The 20,300-nt window shown below is 41.1% G+C and overlaps 1 protein-coding gene across 4 annotated transcripts in view; it reads right to left on the minus strand.

Moving 5' to 3' along the window:
• The window catches only part of med24 (mediator complex subunit 24), a 74,843-nt gene that overhangs the window by 35,286 nt on the left and 19,257 nt on the right, over nucleotides 1-20,300 (minus strand). For 3 of the 4 annotated variants that reach the window (XM_063036944.1, XM_063036943.1, XM_063036945.1), the window contains 6 exons: nucleotides 19,265-19,378; nucleotides 16,670-16,717; nucleotides 13,398-13,480; nucleotides 11,088-11,174; nucleotides 6,202-6,313; nucleotides 573-715 (listed from right to left, as the gene is read on the minus strand). In XM_063036944.1, the coding sequence (XP_062893014.1) occupies nucleotides 573-715; nucleotides 6,202-6,313; nucleotides 11,088-11,174; nucleotides 13,398-13,480; nucleotides 16,670-16,717; nucleotides 19,265-19,378 (587 nt within the window). The remainder of the gene's footprint in view (nucleotides 1-572; nucleotides 716-6,201; nucleotides 6,314-11,087; nucleotides 11,175-13,397; nucleotides 13,481-16,669; nucleotides 16,718-19,264; nucleotides 19,379-20,300) is intronic. The other variant, XM_063036946.1, reaches the window with a different exon arrangement.

The following is a 20,300-nucleotide window of genomic DNA, read 5'->3' on the forward strand; positions in this document are numbered from 1 at the left end:
AGTTACTGAACCTGCTGGATCTACCGTTGGCCTTCGCTCGTATCCTGAGCAGGAACCCTTGCAGGTGCTACTGTTCCGGGGTTAGAGCGGCCCCGGGAGCAATGAACGACTAAGGGGTAACTCCACTTTCCCCAAAGCTCTGAAAGTCCCCAATCAGAGCCTCATCACCGGTTGCAGTTTAGAGTCATACTCAGGACTTGGAGGTTTGATACATCTTTGAATTCAATACCCGCAAGCCTCCACTGGCTTGCAATAGCTCAAATAGTAAAATAAAAAGTGCTGGCAGTAGGCAATATGTCAAAAGGCTTGGAAAATATCCGAGACATTCACCTTCACTCAATGTAAACCAACACTGCTATTTATTCCACATATTGCTTGTCTAGCCTTATATATGAGTTAATTAGAACAGTATTCACCCAAGCATCAAATCATACATATAAGCTTACTTTGCAAGGTAATATTGAATTAATTTGGTCAATCAATTACATTAGATAAGAAATTACTGCCATGTTATGAAAATATCTAAATTGCAAAGTAGGCCTTCAGTGAACTCAAAACCACTTTGCACTTACTTGACAAACTTCCGAGCGAAAGACTTCAATTTTCCAGTGGCTGCAGCAGCTGCTAGTAGTAAATCCAAGCTCTTCCCTGACAGCATGTGACCCAGGACTCCCAGCAATCCCTCAGGGGACTTGGAGTGGTCTGCATCCATGGTCTGGAAGAAATACAGTAAAATATTGTATTATTTTAATGGTCAGATTTAAGTGCATGACATCGAACCTTCGTTGATGTCAATGGAGCAGAACTGCAGAAGCAGGATACATATTCTGCCTTTTCATTGCAAATGACAGAATAATGAAAGGACCTTTGTGGTTTTGTAAGCAGGAGCAATTCAGGGATTGCTTTGAGGTAGGGTATATATTTTCATATTATTAAGTTACATGAGGAACAACTTTAACAATTTTTAAACTCTCAACACCTCATATTGATGCTGGAGAAGTAACAATTCATATTCCATCTGGAAGCCTCCAACCTGGGTTGGCTGGAGCTGTAGTGGGATCAGCACTGGACTTTGAGGCGGATGGTCCGAGTTCGAATCTGGCCGGGTCCAAACCTGGGCAGCTGCAGTATCTGCACAGAAGAAAGGCCTGGCAATCTACTTCAGTGTCTTGCCACAAAAACCCCATCGACAATAATAGCCTCCAACCTGATGGCATGAACATCAATTTCCATGAACTTCTAGTAATTTCTCCATCTCCTACTCTACTCTTTTTCTATTACCAATTATGCCTCCCCTCCCCTCTAGGGGAGGGTCCAGAGGAGGGTCATGAGAATGACTCCAGGAATGAAAGGGTATGAGGAGTGTTTGATGGCTCTGGGTCTGTACTCCTGAAGTTTAGAAGAATGAGGGGAGATCTCATTGAAACCTACCGATAGACAGGCCTAGATAGAGTGGATGTGGAGAGGATGCTTCCTATAGTGGAGGAGTCTGGGAACAGAGGGCACGGCCTCAGAATAGAGGGGCTTCCATTTAGAACAGTGACGAGGAAGAATTTCTTTCGTCACAGGGTACTACATCTGCGGAATTCATTGCCATAGACGTCTGTGGAGACTAAGTCATTATTTAAAGTGGAGGTTCATAAGTTCTTGATTAGTCAGGGCATCAGAGGATTATGGGAAGAAGGCATAATAGGGTTGAGAGCGAGAATACATCAGCCATGATAGAATGTAGAAGCAGAATCGATGGGCTGAACGGCCTAATTCTGCTCCTATATCTTAAGGTGCTACCCCTTCTCTTCTCCTCAATTGCCTATTACCTCACTCTGGTACCTGTCTTCCTTTCCTTTCTCCCATTGTCTCCTATCAGATTCCACCTTCTTCAGCCCTTTAGTCTTTCCAAGTTCAAGTTTAATTGTCATTCAACCATACATGAATACCCATGAATATAGCCAAATGAAACAGTGTTACTCCAGGTCCAAGGTGCAAAACAAAGTACCAACAGTCACACAGTACAAGGAGCATATAAGATATCAGTAAAACACAGACACACAAAAAAATATAAAGTCCAAGACCCTGAGTCCATGGATGTTGCAGGAGACTGCAGGAGAACACAATACAGCTTGTCTTCTGCCGAGTGATCGCTGGGGCAGTACCAAGTCCAGCTTGGATGTCACGCCACACCGCCTCCACTGCAATGCACCGACTCTTAACGCCTCTCTCCTGGGCGGCTGTAAACAGGCTACGCTGCAGATTGAGGCCAAGTCCTCACGACAACCAGGGCCACGCAGCTCCCCTGCCGTCCACCAATAAATGAGCGAATCAGACTTGTAGCATTCCATATTGACAATGTCCAACAGGGTCTTGCGATCACAAGAAAAGTGACTAAGATGATCACTTGCTGTTACTCTGCACATTGCCTTCACACACTGACTCTTAGACTCTCATTGGCAGCAGCACAATCCACACCAAGTCTGGCTTGTTCATTTTCTCCACCAATAAGCACCTCGCTCTTTGGGTAGACCTGTTGTACTTTAAGCCTTCATATCTAGCAGGGTTTTGTGCTCATAAAAATGGTTTAAAATGGACAATAACACCTTTGGTTGGCCCCGTAGAGGACACTGTGATTGAATATGCCGCCATCTTACTGGAAGGAGAAACCACTATCATCTCCCAGCTTTTCACTTCACTCTCTCTCCCCCGCCCACTCACCTTCCTGCACCTAACACCTTCTAGTTTGTACTCCTTCCCAAAAGACCATAACACATAGGAGCAGAATTAGGCCACTGCATCATAGCTGATTAATTATCCCTCTCAACACCATTCTTCTGCCTTCTCCCCATAACCTTTGATGCCCTGACTAATCAAGAACCTACCAACCTCCGCTTTAAATATACCCAATGTCTTGGCCTCCACAGCAGCCTGCGACAATGAATTCCACAGATTCACCACCCTCTGTCACTTTGCACCTCCAACTTCTAACTTTCTCCCCATTTAGAAAATAGTCTGCACCTTTATTCTTTCAACCAAGCTGCGTGACCATATTCCCTACACCATATTCCATTGGCTACTTCTTTGCCCATCCTCCCAATCTGTCTACGTCCTTATGCAGACTCCATGCTTCCTCAACACTACCTGCTCTTCCACGTACCTTAGTATTGTCTGCAAACTTGCTCACAAAGCCACCAATTCTGTCATCCAAATCAATGACATACAACATTAAAAGTAGCAGTCCCAATACTGGCCCCTGCAGAACACCATTGGTAGCCAACCAGAATAGGCCCCCTTTATTCTAACTCTGCCTCCCGCCAGTCAGGCAATCTTCAATCTCAATAAATAAACAAAAATTATGGAGAAGTTAGAGGATTGAGAAGATTTTAAAAACCAACAGAAGGCAACTAAGAAAACCATAGGAGAGAAAAGATGAAATATGAAGATAAGCTAGATAATAATATCAAAGAGAATACCTAAAGCTTTTTTAGATACTGGATATGAGAGTAAAAGAGAGGCGAGAGTAGATTTTGGACTGCTAGAAAATGACGGTGGAGAGATAGTAGTAGGAGACAAAGAAATGGCGGATGAACTTAATAAGTATTTTGCATGAGTCTTCACTAGCTGTATGCCAGAAATTCACGAGCGTCAGCAGCAGAAGTGAGCGTAATTGCTATTACTAAGGAGAAGGTGCTTGGTAAAGTGAAGGGTATGAAATAGGTAAATCACCTGGACCAGATGGACTACACAGAATCAGAATCAGGTTAATTATCACCGGCACATGACGTGAAATTTGTTAACTTAAAAGCAGCAATTCAATGCAATACATAATATAGAAGAGAAAAAAAATAAAAATAATAAGTAAATCAATTACAGTATACATACATTGAATAGATTAAAAAATGTGCAAAAAACAGAAATGCCGTATATTAAAAAAAGTGAGGTAGTGTCCAAGGATTCAATGTCCATTTAGGAATCGGATGGCAGAGGGGAAGAAGCTGTTCCTGAATCGCTGAGTGTGTGCCTTCAGGCTTCTGTATCTCCTACCTGATGGTAACAGTGAGAAAAGGGCATGTCCTGGGTGCTAGAGGTCCTTAATAATGGACACTGCCTTTCTGAGACACCGCTCCCTGAAGATGTCCTGGGTACTTTGTAGTCTAGCACCCAAGATGGAGCTGACTAGATTTACAACCCTCTGCAGCTTCTTTCAGTCCTGTGCAGCACTCTAGGGTTCTGAAGGAGGTAGCTGAAGAGATTGTGGAAGCAATAGTAATGATCTTTCAAGAATCACAGGATTCTGGAATGGTTCCGGAGGACTGGAAAATTGGAAATGTCACTCCATTCTTTAAGGGTGGGAGGCAGAAGAAAGGAAATTATAGGCCAGTTAGTGTGACTTCGATGGTTGGGAAGATGTTGGAGTCCATTATTAAGGATGAGGTTTCAGGGTACTTGGAGACAAAATCAGCATGGTTTCTTTAAGGGGAAATCTTGCCTGTTGGAATGCATTGAGGAAATAACAAGCAGGACAGATAAAGGAGAGTCAGTGGAAGTTGTTTACTTGGACTTTCAGAAGGCCCTTGAGGCTCATGAGGCTGCTTAACAAGAGCCCATGGTAACACAGGAAAGATGCTAACATGGATACATCCATGACGAAGTAGTATTCTAAAGGGAGGATGAGGCAACCGTGGCTGACAAGGGAAGTCAAAGATAGCATAAAACTAAAAGAAAGAGCACATTATCCTACTCCTGCCCCTGACTAGAACATCATACTGGAAATAATCTAGAGATTACTTCCTTGGAGTCCTACTCTTCAGCCTCTTCCCTAACTCCCTATACTCACTGTGCAGGACCTCTACTCTCTTTCTACCTGTGGCATTGGTGCCAATGAGCACCACAACCTCTGGCTGCTCACCCTCCCTCTTGAGAATCATTTGCAGCTGCTCTGTGACATTCTGGACCCTAACACTGAGGGAGTAACACACCATCCTGACTTCCCACTTGCAGCTACAGAACCTCCTGTCCATCCCCTTAACCATCGAGTCTCTTATCACTATCACTCTACTTAACTTTACCCTTCCCTGCTGAGCCTCAGAGCTGGCCACAGTGCCACTGGCCTGGCTGCTGCTGCTGCTGTGCCCTGACAGGCAATCCCCCCAGCAGTATCCAAATGGGTGTGCTTGTTGCTGAATGGAATGGCCACATGAGACCCCTGCACTGACTGCTTACTCCCTTCACTTCTGGTGGTCACCCATCTACTATCTGAAGCGTAAACACAAAATACTCTGCAGATGCTGGGGTCAAAGCAACACGCACAACACGCTGGAGGAACTCAGCAGATCAGGCAGCATCCGTGGAAACGAACAGTCAACGTTTCGGGTCCTGACGAAGGGTCTTGGCCCGAAACGTTGACTGCTCATTTCCACGGATGCTGCCCGACCTGCTGAGTTCCTCCAGCATGTTGTGCGTGTTACTATCTGAAGCCTTTGCTGCATGTGAGCACCTCAGTAAAAGACTCATCTATGAGGTTTTCAGCCTCCCGGATGGTCCTAAGTACATCCAGCTCCAGCTCCAGTTCCAGTTCCCTGACCTTGTCAGTTAGGAGCTGAAGTTGGATCCACTTTCCTCCACATACAGTTATCAGGCAGACCGTTGGGTACCCTGAGATCCCACATCTCGCAGGAGGAGCATTCCACTGCCTGAACTACCTTCCTGCCTACATTTGTTATAACTCTAATTTCTCAAACTTAAGTTCCAGCCTGCGCCTATTCTCGCCCAAGCCTGTTGAGCCAAAGCCTTACCACTCTAACACTGGCCCACTCCCAGAATGGCCACTCCACTTGTATGTCACTTCTTTTTATTGGCCCCTGCTGAGTGTCTAAAATATCGTGATGATTTCAAAAGGCCCTGAGCTCCTTTTAAACCTCGCACAGCCGCACCAATGAATGAGCTCTTGCGATGATTGCAACCAACCAAGAAACAATTAAACTAGGAAGTTAACACATTTCCCAGAACCTTCAAAAAAAGATTTAAACATAAGACTATATTTTAATTAAATGATTGAAATTAATACCATATCAGAAGAGCAGATAGTATGACCGTGGACACTAAAGTGAGAGTTTAGATGGTGTGGTCAAGTCTTTGAAGCAGGTCTCACATCCATAAACTTGAGAGAAAATTGTGTCTGAAATTAAAATAAAATGCAGTAAAATTCACCTTTAAAATATTTGTCACCGTGGGCTCTGCACGCAGAATAAGACCGGGATTGGGCTGAATGCTGGCATTTTCAGCAGATTTTAATCGCGGAGCTAATTCTCTATCTGCTGTCCTGTAATGTGAAAAGGAAACAAACTTAAAAACAAATTCAGCAAGAGTGATAAAGTTTAACATCTGGTTAAAAGATACATATTTCTTCAAAGACTGCCAGCAATACAGAAGGAAAATTTGTAGGTTATTTTAATAAGAAACACTAGGGCTCGGACTTTTCCAAGAATGCCAGAAGTACTGCTTGGAGATTGCAGCATTTATTAACCTGTAAACATTAGGCAGTCTGTTAAGCCAGCTGAACCTACACCAATTTAGATCTGCTGCTGTAGATACGAAGAGGAATAATTGCAGGAAAAAAGGCAAAATTTGGCTGTATTTTTAAAATTTCATTTGTAAAACTATTTTAGAATATGTTACACACTTCATTTTAAGGTTCTTGTACGTTTTTGAATCAATCAGTAAAAAGGATAGAACACAAAGAGAGACCATTTGATCTTTCAACTATCCTGGCTCTTTGCTGCCAGTTAAACTCTTCACCCACTCTTTAGAGCCTTGCTAATTTATTTCCTTTCGAATACAGTGGATTCCTGTAATTGGGACATATTGAGATCAGTACATTTTGGCCAATTAAGTGGCTGCCCCAATTGGCCGAAGTTTCATGGACATAGTTAAAAAGGTATTAAAAAAGGCAAACTGAGTAATAAATTATTTATTTAAATGAACTACAGAACAAATTAGAACACCCCCAATACTACTGCAGTTCTATAAAACTGTGTATTTGATCCCAATAGATCAGACCACGTTCTTTTGACTGTAAATGAACAAGTAATGCAGATAATGGGCTGCCTTCATATACTGCTGTCGACGACGGCATCCTCTAAATCTTCATTTTCATTGTAACATTTTAGATAATTGTTGATACCCTCAAATTCTCCATAGTTTCAAACTTGTTGAAACACAGAAACCCTGCAGCACAATACAGGCCTTTTGGCCCACAAAGCTGTGCCGAACATGTCCTTACCTTAGAACTACCTAGGGTTACCCATAGCCTGAAGTAGTGAAATAGTTGCATTTTCACTCCGAGCCGTTTCTGGCATCTCCAAGCCTGAATGCCTGAAACTGCAGTGAGTGAAACAGTTCTGAATTGTCTTATTGCTTATTTCTTGCCAACTATCAGTGACAAAAATCACTGCTTTTGAACACAAACACATGCAAGTGATGCTATTTAAAAACTATTCACCTGAAGCACAGTGCTGTGTCTAACAGCCACACTAGTGCACATGATTGATGTTAGCTAGAAACTGTTCGGGAACAGTCTCCTGTCCCAATTAAGTGTCTCAAATAAACACAGGGAACACGGGCTATTTTCTTGATTAGTTTTTGTTCTTTAAGAGTTGGCCAAAATAAGTGGTTGCCCAATTAACCAGAATCCACTGTACTTATCCTGTTTTCTTATGAATAAATGAATCTGCCTTCACAGATGTCACTGGCAGCTCATTTAAGATTCCAACCCCACACAGGATAAAGTTTATCCTCCCACAACTGTTCCTTTGGTTAACTGCTTCTTTTCAATGTCCTCTGATACTTCATTTTCTGCTAATGGATACAGCCTCTCTCTTACTCTGTCGACAAGTGTCATGATTTTAAATAGCCAAATTTGATCTGTTCACAACTTCCTCTGTTACAAGACAGCACTTGTTCCAGTCTCAACATGTAATTCACCTGAATTCCTCCTCTCTGGGATTGTTCTAATATATACATTTCCTCCGCACTCAGTTTCTAAGGCCTTCATAATTAAAGACCAAGATCCTGTATGCATTTTAAATTACTTTCTTGACCTACCCTGTCACATTCAATTAACCACGTACATATGTTGCACCTTGTAGAACTTAATAATCTGCGGTCTTTTTCCTATTCTTGATCTTTCTATGCATTAAATGTTATCAACCCCATTTATATCTGCTTGTAATCTAAAACCAAATCCAACGTACAGTTCATCTTGCCTGTGGCCATCAAACTTTACAACTCCTCCCTTGGAGGGTCAGACACTCTGTACCGATAGGCTGGTCCTGGACTTATTTCATAATTTACTGGCATAATTTACATATTACTATTTAACTATTTATGGTTCTATGACTATTTATTATTTATGGTGCAACTGTAACGAAAACCAATTTCCCCCCGGATCAATAAAGTATGACTATGACTACTATTGCACTCTCAAGTTGGTGCCATTTGTAAATTCAGAAATTGTTCCCTATATCCCAAGTTTAAATTATTAATATACATTAAGAACAATAGTGATACCCAGTACCAGCCCTTGTGGAATGCTACAATCAGTGGTCAATTTACAGGTCCACAATCCCTTATCCAAAATCGTTGGGGCCAGTTGCATTTCGGAATTCAGAATTTTTCGGATTTCAGACCCCCCCCCCCAAACCAATACAAAAAAACCCATATACTCAAGTCCCTTATTTAACCTGTCCTAGTGAAGTGGACTTTAGGACCCAGCGGCGCACCAAACCTACGCACATCCTCCTGTATACTTTAAATCATCTCTACATTACTTATAGTACCTAATACAATGTAAATAATTGTTATACTGTATTGTTTAGGGAATAATGACAAGATGTATTTCCAACAAAAACATTCAATAAAACATAAAAATATACAGCTTCAAACGAACCGAATCAAACACATGGTAAATGACTTATTGGAATAAATGCAGAATGTCACTGTCACTATAAAACTTCAGTAACTTGTCTTTCTGTTTATTTAACTCATATACTGTGGTAGTTCCGACACTATTTTCTTCAGTAAGATGCAGCACAGACACAACATGATCAAGCTTCTGCAATAACTCCACTTTCTGCGTTATTGATAATGATAGATGCTTCCTTCTCTTTTTCTCATTGTTACCCATAGGGGTATCTGCAGCTCTTTTTCACATTTTCACAGTGAAATTGAACACAAAGTCAACAGTGAACACAAAATATCAGTGAACAGCAAATGTACATGTAACCAGTACCAGTGTTGAGCCACAACTGACGTCTGGCGGCCTCTACTAGTGCTGCCATGTCACACCTGAGTGACGTTAGCTGTTGGCGCGCCAAACAAGCCTTGTTATGACACGCTCCACACTCCACAAAAAAAACTTCGGTCTTCGGAACCTTTTGCATTTCAGAATTTCGGATAAAGGAATGTGCACCTGTATTAGGTACACCAGCTCGTTAATGCAAATATCTAATCAGCCAATCATGTGGCAGTAACTGAATGCATAAAAGCATGCAGACATGGTCAAGAGGTTCAGTTGTTGTTCAGATCAAACATCGGAATGGGGAAGAAACGTGATCTAAGTGATTTCGACATGGAATGATTGTTGGTGCCAGATGGGATGGTTTGAATATCTCAGAAACTGCTGATCTCCTGGGATTTTCACCCATAACAGCCTCTAGAGTTTACAGAGAATGATGTACAAAACAAAAAAAAAATCCAGTGAGGGGCAGTTCTGTGAATTAAAACTCCTTGCTAATGAGAGAGGCCAGAGGAGAATGCCCAGACTGGTTCAAGCTGACAGAAAGGAGACAGTAACTCAAATAAATGGTGTGCAGAAGTGACCACTTTATTCAGCACAGGAGTTTCCTAATGAAGTTGTCACTGAGTGTATGTCAGAGATATTTATAAATACAAAGCATTTTGATAGCTGACTTGGGCTGGGGTGGAGGAGGGGCACTAGTGGTACAGTTACCATCTTTCTCCAGCATTTCTACGATCAACGCTTGTTCTAGCCATAATGCTTCCTTGCCTTAATATATAGAAGGACTGTAATATTTGCTTCAAGGAAATTCTTGCCAGGGATGTGCACATGTTGACCATAGGCTTAGTGCATATACAACAGATTAGCCAGGCTGGTGGGCCAGTTTCAGGAAACACTGTGGCTATGATTCTGAAAATTCTAAGTAAATTCAGTCTTCAAAAAAACTATTCACCAGCATATACAATCCGGGTTTTATTCCATAAGGCATTTTTATTAAAAATAAAAATAATTCTACATGCAAACGCATATGGTAAAATTAAAATTGCTTCTACTCCAAAGTAAGTTAACAATATTCAGTCTTTCAATATTTGCACCCGAAAAAATAAGATAAACTCAAATCACAAATTTAACACAATGGGGTTTACTTACTTGTAGCTTTGTCTGGACAATCAAATTAAACAGAAAACCAGTTATTTCTCTTTTAACTACACAGAAAGAGTTTGGCCCATTTCCCAGCTTCCCAAACTTCCCCATTTCCACATCCAAGATGAGGGCAACTCTGAACTCTGCTGCCAGAACACAACATTAACAACTGGTCAAACTACCTGAAGAGGGTACAAAACACTTCCATGCAGACATGTTTTCAATGAGGCTTTAATTTCTAGTAAACAAAAGGGCAAATATAATAAACACTTTTATTTTATAGGGTTCAATAAAATTATCTTCTCCTTGTCAGCTGGCAGTGTTGCCTAATTTCTACTATTAGATTCAATTAACAAACACACCTTAGTGCTGTAAAGTCTATCCTAAGTGATTCATCAATGAAATAAGTTTTTCTTTTCATCAGGAACAAGATCCCATTCAAAGCACTAAAGCAGAATATTTTCTAAAGGTTAATATTTCAAGCAATCTAAGCTTGCCAGTTGTTTTTAACTTGAGGATATTAATCTCACAACCAATTGCAAAAATGATGTCCCATCTTTGGAAGTGGAATGCAATGCACCATAACACTGGAGGACAAAAAAAAAACAGCATTTCACCTTCCCTCAAAATGCACAATAGACAGTACCAGTCCCACCTTTTGTTAACCAGGTTTTTCATGTTGACTTCTGAAAGCAATCCCAATTTTCCACATTCCTGAAGCAGGAGACTGACACAGTCACAGCTATGAGAAAAACAAAAATACATCAGTCTACTGGTTTTAGATTAATTAAACCAAACCTCTTTGCAGTGGCAGTTTTTATTTTCTTACCACGTAGCTCAATCCCTATCATCTCCATTGCCTCCAGCCTTTTTTAACTTTGCACTTTGTTTTGCTCTATGATTTAAGGACTTTTAATAGAGGGTACAATCAGGCAATTTCACTTTGTAAATGTGCTTGAAAGGATGAAGCATTATGAAAGCTAAGAGTTAGTTTCCTTGCTTCTCAAGATGCTCTAGCCCTAGCTTGGAAGATCAACACATGCACCTGCAACAATGAAGGGTCTTTGCCAGAAACATCAACTGTTTATTCCTCTCCACAGATGCTGCCTGACCTGCTCAGCTCCTCCAGCAGTTAGTGAGTGAGTGAGTGAGAGTGAGAGTGAGAGAAAGAGAGAGAGAGAGAGAGAGAGAGAGAGCGCAAGTGCGCGCGCCAGCGGGTGAATGAGAGTGTGTGAGAGACAGACAGAGACAGACACAGACTGAGAGTGACTGAGATTTTCTGGATTTCCAGCATCTGCAGAATCTCTTGTGAATATAACCTGCAACAAAGCTAAGCTAGCCCAGGAACCAGGGGTAAAACATAATTGTTCATACTATTGTCTCATTCGATATTTTTGCTTCAAAACTTTCCAATTGCAGGTTGACGGAACTTAGAATAAATTTGGCATGGTCTAGATGAAATGAAGGGCTTGTTTTTGTGCTGTGGTGCTCTATTACTTTATGACTCTAATTTGTTAACAATATTAAAACAACTGGATTGTCAAACACAAGGAATGCCTCTCAACTGGTACTCTCAAAATCTTGTCAACTTTCTCTCAAATAATTTGCATGCTATCATCTACTTTCAAGGGCAAGTCAGCTCCCACATTCACTGCTCTCTATGGAGTATAGTCTAAATTGTCTGTGCATAGCAATAGGCTTGTTTTCTCCGATTTTATAATTAGTAGTAAGATATTGTCTGTGTTCCAATTGCACATCATCATTAATTCTGAATATCTGAATAATAACTTTATCACATATTATTTTTTCCAAACTTTTTCCACGTTCAGACACAATGATTGCAGCAGTTTGGAAGCATTGACTATTTCTTCCAAAACATTTGCAAGTATGTTTTCCAAATTTAATTAAATCTCAACTCACAGAGCCAAATTTGCCCATTGGTATCAAGAAATGCTTCAGCCAACAAAACCACAAGCAAATATCTCCACACCACTTGTTGCACTGTGATCAACATTTTAATTATACATCAAAGACGCAACTGTGCATTTTCAACCACTAGATGGCAATAAGTATTATGAATCAAGTAAATAACTGCCAAAAGTACATGCAGTCAGGTTCCGTAAAAGTGATGGCAGGTATTCTAAAAGATGAGAAGAGACAATGTGGCATAATAACTGCAATTACTTTGATAGCTTGCTTAAACTATATGAATGTGAAGCCAAACTAGATCAAAATGAGAAGACTTGAACTAGCTTACTGTGGATTCATTATGTGCAAATCTTTAGACTGGATTAGATTTTGTTTAATCTCAATGCAAAACTCAACCTTTGGCAGCTAATAACACTTTCCTAAAAATTTAATACTATACACCCATCCTTTTTCTGCTTGCAGCAGAAGGGATTAACTTCAGCAGCTCAATTCATTATTTCCTTTACATTAATCCTTTCTTAACCTAAAAATTATACTCTATCCATCAACCAAACTTCACAGAAGGATATCGCATTCCCAAGAGCAGGGATCAAGTTATATTATTAATTAGTACATTAACCAGTTTTCAGGTGGGGCAGTATTATGGCTTTCAATAACTGACTGCTTAACATCAGAACTGCAATCAATGCCACCCAAAATACTAATCCGCCCAACTCTTATATAACAAGCGATCAAAGGTACCATCATGAATCACAGTCGCACTGAAGGTCCCTCAGGCACTGTGGCACAGCTAGTGGTGCTGTTGCCTCATCTCCAATGACTGGAATCAATTAAGACATGCAATTTGGTAGGTTAATTGGGAAATGAAGATGAGCCCAAATGTGTAGGTGAGTTGTTGTAGAAACTACTGAGGGGGTGGCATGGAAAATAAAACAGGATTTGCATAAATCTAAGCTCTGTGGTTGGTGCAGACTTGTTGGGCCAAATGGTCAATTTCTGTGCCAGGTGACTACAAAGAATCTGATCAATCACTTACTTGCATCGCTGGTCTGCTTTGTCTAAAAGTGGAGTAAGCTTGAGCAAAAACTCAAAGGCAGTGTTGACATCCTCAGTGAAGTCCTGTGTCCAAACATAGCAAAAATATTAAGAAACATCCAACTGACTTCAAGCTATACATCTGCAATTTTTGTGGTGGATAATTGGGGAGAAGCCAGGCAGCCAGTAGCAGATGCTCCCTCATCTGCAATCTGAAATAATTATTGCAAACAAGAAATCAGTAGATTTTGCAAAGATATACTGAACTAGGGCACAGATCGGTCACTGATTTCACTGAATATCATTGTAGACAACCTGTTCCCATCGATCAAACAAGCACCAATCTTTGAGTGTGTTCCATAAGTGAATTTTATTTTCTTTTGGCATTAATGAATGAGCAGGGTGGTGGGACAAGGTGAAATATAATTCAGTGGGTGCAGATCTGCTTGTAGTAATAGCATGTGTTGTAAATATGTACATGGGAGCCATAGGATGCATTAAGATTTCTAGAAGGTATTTGTTCATTACTGCAGAAAAGCTCATGCTGTTGGAGACAGCAATTTGGTACAGATAGAAATTGGCTAGCTAACAGAATACAGAGTAGACATGAAGTTCCTCACTGGAAAGAAGCAAGTAGTGTGTCACAGGTGTCAGGACTTGGGCCTCAACCTTTTATAATCAATATAATGGACTTGGACAAGAGGACCCAAAGTCTAGTTGCTAAAAGTGTCAATGACACAAAGCTAGGTATAAAATTATGTTGTGAATAGGACACAAAGACAGTACACAGGTTATGTATATAAACAAAGACCTGGCAAATGGTATGTAATGTGGTAAAAAAAAATGTAAAATAGTCCATTTTGTGGAGGCAGAGTTAAGATGGCAATAAGTGGTGACCCCTTTGCTTGCATCTTTGGAAACGGTTCTATTTCCATCTTTAATATCTTTATTTTTCTCTTTCAGGGGTCTTTTGAAGACCCTGACCTGGAGTCAACGCAGATTTCAGTTCTTTGCGGGAATGGGACTTGTTCTCGGGGTTTCAAGAGTGGCCGTTATCTGACATGCCAAGGGTTCGGCCTGAGAGTCTTGCTCATATTTGGAAGCCCAAGATCTCCGGGCTCTGGAGACAGGCGGATCAAGGGTCGGTGTCATGGCGGGAGACTCGTGTATTGCCGGGGAGGCCAGAAAATTTGTGGGCCCAAAGACCCGAGATCTTTGTAATCTTCAGGCACAGAGCTTGTAAAAAGCAACGAAATGGACTTTCAACATCATAAACCAGCGGGTTGTTGTTATGTCTCCCGCTCGATGTGAAAATGGGGGACACCTCCCTCCGCCTTATTAGGGAGGGAGAGAACCTGTGGTTTGTCGAATGCCGGATGAAATACGATAGTCTTTGGGGTAACTGTAAGTCTGCGTCTTTGCTATTGCTTTGCTCACGCTTGTGCTCGGTGGTGGTGCTGATGCTTGCTTTTTTTTTTGCCGGTGGGGGGAGGGAGGATTGTTGCTCACTGCCACTTACACGTGGGGAGGGGGGAGCTGGAGGGGACACTTTGGGGTTCTCACGTTTAACTGTTGTTCAATCTTTGGGGCACTCCTCTGTTTTCGTGGATGTTTGCGAAGAAAAATACATTTCAGGATGTATATTGTATACATTTCTGGATGTATATTGTATACATTTCTCTGACATTAAATTGGACCTTTTGTCACAAAAATAAAAAGGAAACATTATTTAAATGATGAGAATTCACAGAATACTGAGATGCAGAGGTTCAGATGATCTTAATTCATGATCTGTAAAAGGCTAGTAGGCAGGTACAATGAAGTTTTAGAAACATAAACATTGTTGATTGCTAGAGGAACTGAACAGGAAAGTAGCAAGGTTATGCTTGTTACTTAGGATGCAGGTGAGACCACATCTGGAACACTCTGCGGTATTTAAGAAAAGATGCTAATGCATTGGAAGCAGTTCACAGAAGGTTTACTAGACTGATACCTGGAATAGGCTAGTTGCCTGATAAGGGAATGGTGGATTGGTGAGGTAGAGGGGTAGATATGGAGAGGAAATTACTTCTTGTGGCAGAATTTAGAAGGGTCAAAGTTTAAAAATAAGAGGTCACCCATTTAAGACAGAGATGAGAATGTGGCTTTGGAGTTATTTCCTCAAAGGTTAGTGGAAGCAGAGTCTATGGATATTTTTGAAGATAGGTACTTGTTAAGCAAGAAAGTGAAAAATTACAGCAGGTGGGTAAAAGTGTGGAGTATACTAATATCTGTCATGGTATGAATTAACAAAAGAGGCCTGTGAGGTCAAAAGGCTCCTCCTACTAATCCTATATTGTTTCCTTTGGCTGAGGCACCTGGAATCAGGGGATCATGGGTTGCTAATCAGGAAGAAATGAAGGGAAACTTCTTCACCCAACTGCTGGTGAATCTTGGGAAATTACTACTCTAAAGGGGATGTGGAGAGCCAACTCACCTACATTCAACACAAAGATCAATCATTTTTTTCAGAATTAAGGGAACCAAGGAATACGGGTGAATGCAGGAAAGTGGCAGTGATCAGCCATGATCTTATTAAATGGCACATCAAGTACAAAGGGGCAAAGGGCCTCTTGTGGTTTTTGTTTTGAATGTCAGAAAGTTTATGCTGGTATCATAACAGTGGGGTTAATTGCAAAAGAGCACATTTCCTCTCTCCATCACCGTGTTCTTTGCCCTTTGTTTCTCTCCCTCCCAACTTTCCTAATTCATCATAACTTCAAAATACATCACCAGCAACACATCTCTGATAACAGAAATCCAGCTCAGTGTAACATTAGTAATCAAGGATCAAAAAATTATCAGGATAATCAGGATATCAAAACGGTGGATTTTTTTAAAAAAACATCTTCAGTCTTTCTTACAAGTCTACAAAATCTTGTATAAACTGAAATCATCTACTTCTTTAACTTATCTTGTTATTCCAACTTTGTAGCATCTTAATGGTGGGTCCTGGTTCTTAAACCAGAATGCCGAAAATAATATAAATTCTTCTGGCGACTGATATTACCCAAGTTAATGAATAAACTCTTCTTGAGCTTCATGAAAATGGCAGAGTTAGTCATTGAAACGTCAGTTATAATCGATATCTGTACCCGGCTGGAAGCCTGAGAGGAATTTACTTGTCATATATGCTGGGAAAGCACTAGATCCTTTTTCACTTACCTGAGTTACTTTGAAAAAACAAAAAGAAAACATTCATAAAAAAGACATCTTAGATCAAAAACAACTTACTTTATCACCAAGAGGGTATTTCTTAAGCTTCAGTAGTGCCTGTGGAATCTGGAAAGATTAGACTCCAGGTGAATATATAATCACAGCTATATTCAAGCAGAGTTCCAAAGTTGTTTTTAATACAAAAACATTGTTTAGACTACTTCCATGGTGTTGAATGGAGCTTGATGACATCATGATGGAAGAGGAAGATGAAATGGTTTAAGTTGAGAAGGGGCTGTTTTTTTGTGTGGCGTGGTGGGGAAAAGGAAATACAAAGAAGATGTTGGATAGAAGTGCGGTTAAAACAAGTTGCTGAACGCTGCCAAGAAAGCACAGAATGTTATCACTGGAAAATGTCAGTGTGGTGGAAGAACGAAATGGTCCAAACAACGCAAAAACACAATTCTGGATTAATCTGCTTGCTAACGTTAAAGCAAAGAATCCAAGTTTACTTCCACTCTGCTAGTGCATTCAAATCATGTGTACAGCAAGAAAATGAATCTCATTGCTGTATATGGTGACATATACGTACTATGCTAATATATTTACTTTGAAGTTTGAACTTTTGGGACATTCGAGAAAGATTGCATCTGATTTCAATTAAGAGCAGCAAATGCATCCACCGTCACAAAATGATGGAGGAACTCATCAGGTCATGCATTATCTGTGGAGGGAAATAGTCCACATTTCAGGCCAAGACCTTTCATTATGACTGGAGATGCAGGGGCAGAAGCCAGAGATAGGGGAAGGAAGGTGTACAAGCTGGCAGGTGATAAGTGAGACCAGCTGAGGAGAAAGATGAGTGGGTGGGTGGGTGGGTGGGTGGGGATGAAGTAAGAAACTGGGACATAGAACACAGAAATTTACAGCACATTACAGGCCCTGCGACCCACAATGTTGTGCCGACCATGTAACCTACTCTAGAAACTGCCTAGAATTTTCCTACCGTTTAGCCCTCTATTTTACTAAGCTCCATGACCCTATCTAAGAGTCTCTTAAAAGATCCTATTGTATCTGTCTCTACCACCATCACTGACAGTGCTTTCCATGCACCCATCACTCTCTGTGTGAAAAACTGACCTCTGACATCCCCACTGTACCTACTTCCAAGCACCTTAAAACTATGCCCCCTCATGTTAGCCATTTCAGTCCTGGAAAAAAGCCTCTGGCTATCTACATGATCAATGCCTCTCATCATCTTATACACCTCTATCAGGTCACCTCTCATCCTCCGTTGCTCCAAGGAGAAAAGGCCGAGTTCACTCAACCTATTCTCATAAGGTATGGACTCCAATCCAGGCAACATCCTTGTAAATCTCCTCTGCATCATCTCTATAATATCCACAAATAGATAGGTGGAAGAGGTAAAGGGCTAAAGCAGGAGGAATATAATAGGGGGGGAAGGTGGAGGGGGGCAGAAGGTGGAAGAGAGGGAAGGTGGAAGAGAGGGAAGGTGGAAGAGAGGGAAGGTGGAAGAAAGGGAAGGCGGAAGAAAGGGAAGGCGGAAGAAAGGGAAGGCGGAAGAAAGGGAAGGCGGAAGAAAGGGAAGGTGGAGGGGAACCAGAGGGAAGTGAAGGGCAAAAGAGAAGGGGGTAGAAATGACCAAAGTTAGAGAAATCAATGTTCATACTCTCAAGTTGGAAGCTACCCAAAATGAATATAAAGTGTTGCTCCTCCAGCCTGAGTTTGGCCTCATCATGGTAGTCAAGAGGCCATGGACTGACATGTCAGAATGTGAATGGAAAGTTGAATTGCAATGGGTAGCCACTGCCTTTTGCAGTGGACAGAGCAAAGGTGCTCATTGAAGTGGTCCCCTAATCTGCATTGGGTCTCACCAATGTAGAGGAGGACACACTAGGAGCACCCATATAATAGTTACGCCCAACAGACTGGCAGTTGAAGTGAAGCTTCACCTGGAAGGGCTGTTTGGGGCCCTGAACAGTGGTGAGGGAAGAGGTGTAGAGGCGTAGAGGCAGGAGTAGCACTTGTCATGCTTTTAAGGATAAGTGCTAGGAAGGAGATCAGTGGGGAAGGACAAGTGGAGAAGGGAGTTACATTGAGAGCAATCCCTACAGAAAGCAGAAGGGGAGATGGAGAGAAAGATGCACTCAGTGGTAGGGATGCTGGAAATGACCAAAGTTACAGAAAATTATGTGCCTATTAGATTCCACTTTCTTCAGTCCTTTACCTCTTCCATCTATCCCCTCCCAGCTTCTTACTTCATTCTCCTCCCCTACCTACTCACCTGGTCTCACTCATCTCTTGCCAGCTTGCTCCCCAACTCCCACATTCTTATTCTGGTTTTTGCCCCCTTCATTTCCAGTCCTGAGGAAAGGTCTCCACTTACAACGTAGACTGTTTATTCCCCTCCATTGATGTTGCTCTGACTTGCTGAGTTCCTCCAGCATTTTGTGTGCGTTGCTCTAAATCTCAGTTAATGGTAGGAATGCATGGCATAAAAAAATCTTGATAACCCCTGCTCTAAACACAAGTCTGATCTGTTGCAGAGAACTGAAATCAAAAGTAGAATGTTGAAATTGCCCAGCACAAGAGGCATTGTCTGTTAAGCAAAATAAATTTCCCAAATATCACAGCCACGTAATGAATCTTTACCTTGAGAAATGTGAATGCAGTCCACTTTAACTCTTCAGTTCCTTCTGGCGATTCAATAAGGCCAACAAAACAGGCCTTCCAGATTTCCAGTAAAAAGAGGGGCGAGGGGATTCGCTAAAAAAAAAATACAACTCTAAATACTTGTAATTAAATTATCTTTCATCATGCTTCTTGCATTGGAATAATTTCTGATTTCTAATCACAGTGGATTTCGAAATTACATGTGAACTTAGCACAAGCCTTTTTAGTATTATCAACAGCAACATCACAGCAGGGCTACAAAGTAACAAAATTATGGAACATTTTGACTCCAGTCTGACTGGGACTATGTGCTACCTTTATAGTGACACATTGTTGGAGCACAAGAGCACAGAACCTGGCTATATAGCCCCTTGAGGTACTTGCCTATTTAATAATATCATGGTTGATCCTTATCCGTTCCATTTCCCAACTGGATCCCATGTCCTCCAATTCACTTAGTATCTAACAAGCAGTCTCAGCACTGGTTATACTCAATGAATGAGAATATATAGCCCTTAGAGAATTCCAAAAATTCAAAACCTGTGACAAGAAATTTCCTCACATCTCGCTCCTAAATGACTAAACTCTTACACATTGGTAATGAGTCAAGTTCTATACTGTCCAGCTAGAGTCCCAATCCGAATCTTAGCTTAGATTGTTGGAGTTTATTGACTACTGACAACCTTGTTCTAAGCAGAACTGCTTTACTGTTAGGGCAAATCATATGCTTATGGGGTAAAGAAGCCAATTTCAGTAACCTAGTAGTGCCCTAGATCCATGCACTCTAAATACAGAATAACCGCTAGCAAATCACATCATTCTAACAGTTATAAGCTGCCTTTGTCAACACCAGCACAATTGTAATCTTATATGCTTTCACACTGAGTTTATTCAATCATTATCATACTCCCTAAACCACGCTACATCCTCTTAACTGTTTCACTTTTCCTTGAATGTGTCCTTAGGAATTATGCTGGATTCAGCCTTTGACTGCCTTATCTATGTAATACTCACT

This window comes from Mobula hypostoma, chromosome X1, assembly GCF_963921235.1.
Source record: "Mobula hypostoma chromosome X1, sMobHyp1.1, whole genome shotgun sequence".
NCBI classification, from domain to species: domain Eukaryota; kingdom Metazoa; phylum Chordata; class Chondrichthyes; order Myliobatiformes; family Myliobatidae; genus Mobula; species Mobula hypostoma.